The sequence below is a fragment of the Alosa alosa genome, chromosome 2 (genome assembly GCF_017589495.1).
Source record: "Alosa alosa isolate M-15738 ecotype Scorff River chromosome 2, AALO_Geno_1.1, whole genome shotgun sequence".
NCBI classification, from domain to species: domain Eukaryota; kingdom Metazoa; phylum Chordata; class Actinopteri; order Clupeiformes; family Clupeidae; genus Alosa; species Alosa alosa.
The window spans coordinates 29,663,495-29,674,371 of NC_063190.1; the positions used below are offsets into that span (position 1 = coordinate 29,663,495).

Here is a 10,877-nt window from a genome sequence, read left to right on the forward strand (position 1 = left end):
TTCTCAGACATTCATCATGGCAGAGCCAGCAAAAAGAAGCAGAAAGAGAGTAAACTGTTGTCGGAGGAACATGGAAAGAGAAAAGTAAAATATATACTCTGAAGCTATAGGGGGAGCTCTGCAGAGAAACCTGTGAGCAAAAAGCAAGAAACAGCAAAGAAACTGCAAAAAAATGCATAGGGTGCCTTTAAAGTGCTCACTCCATAACTGCATCGACTAGAAAAAGTCAATCAAGAATTTTTTTTCTTTTTTCTTCATCCATAAAATGCTAACCTAGAGAAAATCTATGCAGCAGTTAATAAGTCTACAAACCTTCATTACTAACATTTCAACAAACATAATTGCAAAGAAACAAAACCTACATTTTAAGTAATCATTTTTTTATTACACAGTTTAATCAACACACAAGCTTGACGAGCTCTCAGGTAATTAAATATACAGGTGTGTGTGTCTGTCAGGACTACATATCCTTGCATATCCAGATCGATAGTAAAACAGAAAGAAAAAAAGGGAAAAAAAGTGGGAGTGAAAGAAAAAAAAGCCACTTGACAAAAAAGCTCGACAAGCTGAGGGAAATAAAATATGTCGAAGCTTTTTCATTCAGCTTCAAATGAACGTGCTTCAATTCATGGTCCAAATAAAAACTCCTTTACATGGCAAACAGGGGTGAGAGGTATTCTAACTGATAAGTAACTAACAGTAATTACTGGTATAAGGTGTGACCATATTCAACCAGCTCATTATAAGATGCATGTGTACACCCCACCAATAATAGAAAAAGTGTTTGCCGTTCCTTGTGGTCTCATGTGATCCAATCATTGGTGGAGATAATGACAAGACAAGAGAGCGAGAGGGACTGGGAAGAGGGCAGAGAAATATTGGGATGTGTGCATGTGAGTGAGTGTGGGGGGTTGGAGGTAATACAATTTGCAATTGGAAATATGTACAACATGGCTTGGGCAGGGTGGTGGGCGTGTAAAAGATGGGAATGTAGGAGAAAGATGAGGAGGAGAGAGAAGGTGTGGCTCAAAGAAAACACTTAATGGAAACCAACATGACTTCTTCCTCTTCATGGTCAATGTGCCTCTAGTCCTCATAGATAGAGGCTGGTCCTCGAAATCTCCTGCCCCGAAGCTACATTGCATACTTTTGTGTCCATTCCCGAGCTATCCTGTTGTACCTGTAATCAGGAGGAGAACACAAGAGTTGACATATGAATCTGCACTTACAAAAATAAAATCCAGATGATGCAGAACTGAAGGGGGAAAAAGAAGACAACAACAACATACTTTTCCCTGTCTGTCTTGTAGATGCGGGCGATTTCAGGCACTAGGGGGTCATCTGGGTTCGGGTCACATAGCAGCGAGCAAATGGACAGCAGAACTGTGGAGAAAGGGAAGGAATTAGAACATTCCAACATTTCGACGCAAATATTCTTGATATGGTTCCAGGGAAGACGGATGGAAAAAAGATTGGTTTGGTACGTGTGGACTAGCCCTTAGTCTGTGAAGATACACCGCAGATCCACAGATCTGACTAGATTTATGTTTATGCAGTCCATCCTGAAATAAGCTAGCAGTGAAACATGAAAGCATGGCGACAGTTTCTTAATGGTAGTGGCAAAAAGTGAAGCACTGCACCAGTGCCTATAGGCTATGCTGCGGGTGGCGGCTCACTGGTATTTTTTTTTATTTATTTACGTTTATTTGACAGGGACAATGCTCAATATATAATTGGGCCAGATTATAGCCACAAGGCTAATTTACATCTGTTGTACCTGGACAGGAGTTGATGTTAATCAAATTAAAAGACAAAATGGAGGAGTGGGGGCAACGACCCAACACACACATCACAGTGATACATACAGAGTAATAAAATTGAGTAATGAGATGGGAACTAAAAACATGAAATAAGATGAAAATAAACATTAGAGACAAGAATCAATGAATAGAAATGTGCACAGCGTTGGTTTGCTTTCAACCATTTCTTAAGGCGGTGAATGTGGTGCTTTGTCTAATAATGACAGGGATCCTATTCCACAACTCTGATGTTTTCACTGAGAAAGCGGTTTGGCCAAAGGTGGAATGCCTAACCACACTTGTGCAATCCCCCCTAGATGATGCTCTTGTGGTCCTCATGTTACTTGTGGGTCTACAAAGGCTCACAAATTGTTTAAGGGGTGGTGTTGCAAGATTATTGATAATTTTAAAAAATAAACAGGTGTTTGAAAAGAAAAGAAAATTGTCCAAGGTTGTATGCCTATTGACACGATATTTTCATAAAAATGTCCATGGGACTGATTAGACCTGGATTCTACAGTACATTACTTAATACACTACATTGGGTCACCTTGCTCTGGAGGTCAAAATATCAGTGACGAGAGCCCCCCATACAATACTGAAAAAAGGGGTGAGCTACCTCTGTGGTGTGTTTCGTTTGGTTCTTGGCTAAAATATTATGAATGTTGTTTTGGACAAGAGCATCTGCTAATAAATTTGAATATAAACACAAACACAAACAAACGCGACTTCCTGCGCAATGACTGACTGCACCTTTAAAGTAGTAGACTGCAGTAGCAAAGTAACATTAATGCTAACAGACTGTTTGTTTGTTTACATTCTTTTCCCGCTCACCATTGTAGACTCAAACTCATTTCTACAATACGATGACTGATAATACTGGGAGAATAGAGTCTCTATAATTGTCTATGTCTGCTTGGAACAACTGGTATTGCACTTTGTAACCATGTTGTCCCATCCAGGAAAATTACCCTATTTGTCAGTTTTTCGACACGCTGACTAACTCCTTAGAGTCATTTCCCAATGTGCTAGGCACATTTCCCAATGTGCTCTGAAACATTAGGCTAAAAGGCAAATAAAAAAGGTAAAAAGGGTAAATACCTATTCTTACACTGAGAAAATGCATCAGGAAAATGCATGTCAAAGACATCACCAAAATGCATTTCCTGGTAAACTAGTTTGTTTTTTTATCAGTGCCAACTCTGTCACAGATAAAAAGGCTCTTTGCTTTTAGTCCACTAGTTTTATACATCACCTTATGTTGCTTTAACCAAGTTTTTATAATTCAACCAATTAGAAACATCTGAGAGGATTGTCTCCATTTAACTTGCTTAGCAACTGTACTTGCAACAATAACTACATGCAAACCTACCATAATCTAATTCTTCTAAATATTTCTACATTTTCTAAAAAGTCTTAACACATTTTGTAGAGAAACAACACAGGAGTCTATTAGAATCATAGACGGGCAAAATCATTACTATACTGAAATGTCTTTACTGTTTCACACTACCACATATAGGTTCAAACCTGTCCTGCTTCATTTTTTGTTTTTAAGTGAGTACACATAGGACCCTAATTTAAATGTCAAGCAAAGTGCAAAGTTCCTTGTGCATGTATTTAAGCTATTGTGTAGCATGTGGGAGCCATTAAGCCGTTTGTGCTTGTGATCTTGCTGATGTTATCAAACTAGTTAGTTACCAAATTAGCTTTAGTTAGGCTTTTAGACTTTGCCCATCATTTAAATTATGGCCAATTGTGTTTTTCATTCTTGTTGTTTCTCACCTTTGGAGATGGTAAGTGCTGGCGACCACTGTGACCTTAAAATATCCAAACAAATGCTGCCATTGCTGTTAATGTTTGGGTGGTAGATTCTTGTGGTAAATGCAACCTAATGAAAACAAAGATTTTGCATGATCACCTCAATATGGATAATACAGGATATATACATAGGACAGTATTTGTTAACTTTCACAACATGCATAATCTGATATCAATTAGCAGTCTGATACAACAAAGCCAGTGTTGACAACCCCTGCAAGTTGATTGGCCATTCACTGGTCTGATGTAATGTTACACACATTCCATTTTTGTTTACAAATATAATCCTTCTATTTATAAACTGGTGAATAAGTACTTTGAATCAATAGAGTCCCGAAGTGTGACATAGCGTTTCCACGACGGCAGAATCACTGGATCTAAACAAACTTTTGAAGTGGCTTAAATGCCATTGAATGTAGACATGTGGCATCATTTCTAGCTAATAATTTTTTTAAAATATAGGCTATAGCCATTTAAACGTGCTTTACCTGCTAGGCAGCAGCTTAGCCACATAACACGAATTCCCTGGCAGGTGTAATAGTAAGAAACAAAATTCCAGTGGATATTTCACGTCTTCTCAAAGACTGGCGGCTGTTAAGAGTGACGTTTTTTACCAAAAAAAATAAAGCCAAAACACGTCCGTGAATTTAAGGATTTTAACCGCATGCTGTGAAGTTACTTGCTGGTCTTTTTTACGGAGGAAACCCATGCTAAAATAAAACTCTGTAGTCACGAATTTGATTGTGTTGGTATGAATATATGTTGTAATATGTGATTCCTACAGTGTAAAAAATATATACTAACATCTTAGAAACGTTGTAAAATGATTGAAATATATTAAGAAAGCCACGCTATGGTGATTTCTAATGGTAGATTGATTTGTTTAGATCCAGTGAAATCGCTGCCTTGACAATGCTACGTCATGGCTTCGGTACTCCATTGTTTGCATAAACATACCAGTTTTACAGAAAAGGGAGTTTTGAGGCAAAAATACATAAAGGGCCAATAAAAATGGCCCTTACATTACACACTGGTTGTTTCTATTTCCAGAAAAGAAATTAAAGAGATATCATTTCTGCATTTTTAATTTGGAGACAAGATGATGCCTTGTAATTCTTTTACAATAATACACAAATATTAAAAGGCACATTTCCTTCCTTTAGAAGAGGCAGCGAAGATAAAGTGGGCAAATAAACAGTTAATGGACTGATGCTGGCACTGTCCAATTATAGTGAAGTGCTTTAATTGTGCTGCCTTTCATTTGAATGCCAGCGTGATCCAATTTTAATTAAAAACCAGTAATCCCCTCTAGCAATGTTGCATCTAGCAACCATCTGTACTTGGAGGTGGCAGATATGGTATGGTCATGGACCTTACCTTTGGTGGTTTGAAGGGGTAGTCAGTGGGGAAGTGAATGGTCAAGAAGAATACGCCACCTTGGTATGGACTGTCATTCTACAATGGGGAGAAAATATGAGAGAGTTACTTTTCATAAACACATAAGTCACTTGCTGGGGGTAAATGAATCTTCACGGAAGCTTTGACATTACCCAATGTAGAATCATTACAGAGGGTTAAACTTGGGGTCCTTTGAATTAACTGGCTTTTGTGCCGGTCCCCATTCCTACTTTAAGTTTTATTTCAACAAAGTAAACTACCTCTGATAATTAACATGATTAAGGATGCACCGATGCTGGTATCGGGTATCAGGGTGATATTGTGCTCATTCAATTCTCTAATGCCACGCATAAATATCACATAATTGCACCCTTTTCCCTAGTGTAAAGTAAACTATAACCACCCATCCAATGCAGGAACTTTTGGGATTTTTCAAGAGTCTTGGTACAGATATGACCCATTTTCTTGTAATTTCTATCTTTCAAGTTTTTCACCGCCAAGCATAAACTATGGACCCTTAAAAGGTGCTCTAAGCGATGCCATGCGTTTTTTAGGCTAAACATTTTATGTCACTTACTGCAAACATCACCTAACCAACCGCTAGCTGTCTGTGTCCTGAATACACTGTAAAAAATATGCGATCTCTGTGGACAGCCCAGGCTCCAAAAACGGCAACAAAAACAACCTTGGCAAACCTAGCCCATAAAAACATAAACTGTTCCAGCAAATCATAGATGAGATACGAGTTTAGGAGAGTTTCAATTGCATGGGAGGGAGGGGGAGGAAGTAGCGAGCTAGCTCTCTGTTTTGTTTGAAAGTCAACAGAAGTGACGTTAGCCAGCATTGCTTAGATAACCTTTAAATTGATGTTGACTATAATTTTGCTCTTTGATCCGTGATGTTAATTTCAAGCACAACAAATTGATGTATTTCTCCAGTGGCAGCACCAACACTGCATCAGTACTTGTTGTAAATCACGTCATAATAAGGTCTAGCAGAGGGGTGGCTAACCAGTCCAGCATGAAGAGCCCAAAAAAAATGAGCACTCAAAAGAGTCACACAACAAAAAAGATGCCCACACTACAACAGCACTGCGCCTAATGAGACATACAGTTTAAATAGCTCTTTTCCTTTTCATTCAAAGTGAGACACTTGGCAGTTGCTACAAATATTAATTTTCAGGAATGGATAGCAAGCCAAAAAATTATCTGACACATCATTAAAGATGATGACACATCACAAATTCCCCAAAACTGAATGACTTATTAGCATGAGCAATGCTGCAATATAACAACTGATATAATGCCAATGTGACCGTCGAGTGTTCCGTTAATTTTCGAAAAGAAAATGAACAAAAAGAAAACGAGTCTGCTTCTCTGACTGACCTTTAAACGTCAGTGTCTTTTGGAAAACTCTTGGGAAATTTTCAGGTTTGAAGCCTCATGCATCATCTGGCATACCAAGTCCCAAACCAACATGTAGAACATGTGTTTTACAGTGTTATTTTGGTTAAAAACACGTTATGCTACAAAAAGACAAATCCTCATTTTGAATATCCTGTGTTCCTCTGTGTATTTGCGCTTGGCTTCAGGCTTCGTTTTCCTGATTGCAACAGTAGCATTAAACCTGACTAGATTCCTATCCATCACATGACGGTAGGGCTGGGATAAACGATTATTTTTTAAACGATTAATCTAGCGATTATTTTTTCGATGCATCAATTAATCTAACGATTAATTTTTTCAGTCCAATTCGATTATCGATTATCTCACCATTAATTGACTAATGGCAATTTATACATGTTGATTTACATATCTGAATGAAAAAACATGAATTCCTTAACATTGCAATATATGGTTATTGCTCTTAAAATGAGTAACGAAATTGACAAGCAGCTGTAAGTAAGCATGCTAAACTCGACATCCAAACAGTATTCTAACGTTAAGCTTTGAGATACTGCTTGATTGCATAACTTAACTAAGTTTAGTCTCCTCAATGTAATGTTGTGATAAGACCTTAGCAGAGTTAACTTTAATGCAGCAGTTTTGAACAAATTTGCGCAGCATGGTCACGATGCTAAGCGGATTTAATAGCAATTTAGCCCGCCGTGTTCTATGCAATGCTTCTATGTGGCAAAAACAATCCTTCTGACGCAATCGTGAATGAATATTTTGTTAAATGCACATGCAGAGGAGGGGCAGCGGGTTCGTTACGAGAGAGAGTGGGGCGGGGCAAGGAAAGGCTGCGTGCTTTTCTTTAATTGAAATAGTACAACATAGAACATCAATGTCTGGGAAACACTGAAGGCGTAAAATTAAAAAAGACTACTCAATGTGCTTGGCTGGACTGTTTGGCTCATCTTTAAGGCCATCTTTCAGCTTCAAAATTCATTGAGGTAGAAAAAAAATACACTTACTGGTCCCATAATTGTCGCCTGCCAATGGAACACTGCAATAACCATGGAAAACAGTTAGAAGTATACCATACATAAACAATAAAGAAACATGCCATCCAGAAAGTATCTTTTATGTGTATATGTTGTAGGAGAAACACTGACATGTATACAAATTATACAGAAAGAACCACATAAAATGGCAATTAAGTGTCAAGGTGAAGTTCAATGACATTATAAGAGCATTCTGACTGTGGTTAAGCCATTAGTCATTAAGTGAGCTTAATACAGTCTAGGAACCTGCATCATGTAATGTAAAATTGCACAGCTGACCCAGTGTAATTACAACTCAACCCACATGTATTTAAATTGAGCAAAATAAAACGGGCAGTGACTTACTGTCATCTCCTACTGGTCCTGCTGAACACTGCGCCGGTGGATCCCGTGCCAAATCATTTAACTCCTAAAGAGACAACACAACATAGAGAGATTACAACCTTAAGCCACTGTGGCAAACTACCTCTTTCCTTCACATCTTCAACTGCTTTCTCTTTCTGCTTCTATAAATGAAAACAATTTTAGGATCTAAATTAATTCCATCATTCATTTGCATTCCATTCATTTTCAAGGTAACCATCAAGTCTTTCTGGCTGGTCAAGGGTCAAGAAGAATTATTCCTCTAATCATCGCCTCACTGCTAGGCCTGTGCAACCTGATGAGTAATGACAGGAAATGCCTGGTTAAGGTTACAGCTGCTGCTAAATCCAGAGATTCAAAACTTCTGAGACTAACCTCTCCATCCCGTCTTTCCCACCAATCACGTGTGCTCTTTAATCTGACTGCCAACCTGGCGCTCAAGGTTACAGAGGGAATTTCTCTAATGCTGCCAAAACAGTTCAATAAGCCCGATTTACACAAAGCTTTGAGGACACGTCCATATTTAGATATGCATTGGAGAAAAAAAAGCTACATATTGTTTAAATCTGGGGTTTTTAAAAATCTGTCAAGGAGTATAGTGTGGCAGAATGAGTGACAAAGCTCACAGTAAAGTGCCACAACATCTCAGTGATGGGAGGGTCTAGATGGCCATTTGAGGAGTTACATGAAAGGGATTGTGACAAATATGTGGTTTGGGCTTTGAAACAGCATGGTATGATCAAAGGTGCACACATGTTGCATATGCACCATATTTTCAAGAGTTGTTATAGTGGCTAGATTATCATCTCACTATGGTGCACTCACTGTATGCATCATCATGGGTAGTTCTAGACTTCTGGTTCTGGACACCTATAAAGTATCTACCTACATATCTGTCTATCCATCTCATCTTACACACCGGAAGATAAGGTAGTAAACCACCACAAAACGTATAAGACGGTACTCATCCATGTAACTAACAATGAATAAGTTTCTATACCATTAATCCTTTCCATACAGGTTCAATATATCAAGTATAAATAGACTAAAACGACGTCTGATTTATGAATCCACTTTGCAACGTTATGACGTTACGATGCAACTTTAATTTCTTGTTAGCTATGCACGCAGGTCGAATGTGAAGGCATGTGGCACCCAGCTAAGCTGCGAGCAATTTCAACACCTTCTTGTAATGTTATTAGTTTCCTTTAACATTTTATTTAGATAACGTTAGCTTGTTAACTGGCGAGTTAACAGACCACTAAGGTTAACGTTACTTCTGCAAATAAGCTTGCCATCATAGGTATCGAAAACAATCATATAAAGATCCTTGTTTATTCTCTAGTAACGTGACAATTGCCAACTTGCTATCTAAATAACGTTAACGTTTAGGTTATATCTGCTAATGTTACAAAAAATGAACGATAGCAACCCATCTCGACGTTGGCTAATACATGATGGTAACCAACCCCAAAACTTTAACGTTAACGTTTAACGTTGCCCGGTTGGCTCCATGGAAAGTTGATTGTCAGCTATCGTAGGCCAACGTTAATAACACCAATCGGCAACAAACGAAACAAGGAATTAAACTAGCCTTCAGAAACTGGTGGTTCGCTAGTAACGTTGGATAATAACGTAGCTAACGTTAGTGGCTAGTTATCCTAGCTTATTTGAAGAACACCAGTGAGCCGACGCTAACTACTAGCAGCTACCGCATTCTAAACAGCAACTCCTCTAAGCCAACAAGCATTGCTTAACGTTAAGTTTAACGTTACTAAAGTAATATTATCTAGCATCAGTTATCGATCTAAACTTCACAGAAGTCACTGATAGATCGTGTGGAACTAGCTGCCGCTACACACCCAATAGTGCTACAGTAAACGTCTAAGTAATGAGGCTAGCAAGAAGCTTGGCAGTAGATTCTATTTGTTGCTGCCTCGTAAACAGGCCACAGACTGTTCAGCAATGTGCTAACAGTTGTATTGCTACCTAGCCAAGTTCGTTAGCTGTCGTTCCCTGACAAAATATGTTTCAATAATTGCTAAGGTAGCTACGATGGCATGTACGCAGGCAAATGGCACATTGACAAAGTTTCCTTGGTGTCTAGGTGGGCTAAACTAACAAGTTAACTGTAGATAGTGTCATTTAATTACCCCAGCTACCTTTCAATGCGTATGCTAATACCATCTGCAACGCTACTCTGAGGCTAGGGTTAGCTATGGTACAGCTTTGTTAGCGAGATGGTTGATGCTACAACCTCGCTTTAACGTAACGTTGGTTTAGTTCATATACCTGCTACACCTAACACGACTGACCAAAATGCTATAAAACTATAATGGTAGATACTTACTCGTTTATGTGCACATACTCAACGAGTAACGTATGCTATATTGTTTAAGTTACTAATAATGTGACGTTTACTAAATAGGGACTACAGGCCTGTGCTATCTAGTACTAGCTTATTATGCTAAGCAATATGTGTAATGTGAGCTAGCATAAAGTTAAACCTTACCTTGTGAATTCTTTTAAGAGCCATTGTGTTGTTCTGTCGCTGTCCCTGGGAAGTGCTATTTATATTCTATTAAGTGAAACCCCCTGAGAACAACTGAATAAACGTCCAAACTGATTTAAATCCACGGAGCAAAAGCCGGGCAGTCGCCCTATTTTAGAGCGAAACTGAAAGATACCGATGTGACCGAAGTTCTTCAACCAACAGCAGCGGCTACCGCATTACTTCCAATGATGATGCTGTAGTACATCTTCCGCCCTTGAATACATCCGCCAACGTGCCACAAGCGCGCGCAAGATTCTACAGTCCAACTGAGGCCATTATGGCTGCGAATGGGAGGAGAGGTTTCTTCATTCCCTATAAAATGAAGGCTTCATACATATTAATAATGCAAGGAAGTATTGCTTGCCTATTTAGGGAAAGTCGTTTACGCTACGCAACACTGGACGACAGGCTATAGCTTGTTGTTTATGCTTCCATGGGCTAGAGGTGTCAGAGTGCTGCCATTTCATTTGTTGGACCAGCAGAAGTAGGTGAGACT

The 10,877-nt window shown here is 38.8% G+C and overlaps 1 protein-coding gene across 1 annotated transcript; it reads right to left on the minus strand.

Moving 5' to 3' along the window:
* Positions 1-359: 359 nt before the first annotated feature.
* LOC125290997 (ubiquitin-conjugating enzyme E2 D2) lies at positions 360-10,581 on the minus strand. The gene is made up of 7 exons (XM_048237494.1): positions 10,340-10,581; positions 7,810-7,873; positions 7,435-7,466; positions 4,998-5,075; positions 3,585-3,690; positions 1,290-1,383; positions 360-1,180 (listed from the first exon to the last, which is right to left on the minus strand). The coding sequence occupies exons 1-7, from the start codon at positions 10,361-10,363 to the stop codon at positions 1,135-1,137; spliced, it is 444 nt and encodes a 147-aa protein (XP_048093451.1). The 5' UTR covers positions 10,364-10,581; the 3' UTR covers positions 360-1,134.
* Positions 10,582-10,877: the final 296 nt, after the last annotated feature.

Excerpts from the sequence above, each read along its gene's own strand:
- LOC125290997 (XM_048237494.1), bottom strand. The coding sequence starts at position 10,363 with ATGGCTCTTAAAAGAATTCACAAG. Across the intron at positions 1,384-3,584 it reads AGCACTTACCATCTCCAAAG|TTCTGCTGTCCATTTGCTCG; the intron begins GTGAGAAACAAC and ends CTTTCTCCACAG. Across the intron at positions 1,181-1,289 it reads TACAAGACAGACAGGGAAAA|GTACAACAGGATAGCTCGGG; the intron begins GTATGTTGTTGT and ends TCCTGATTACAG.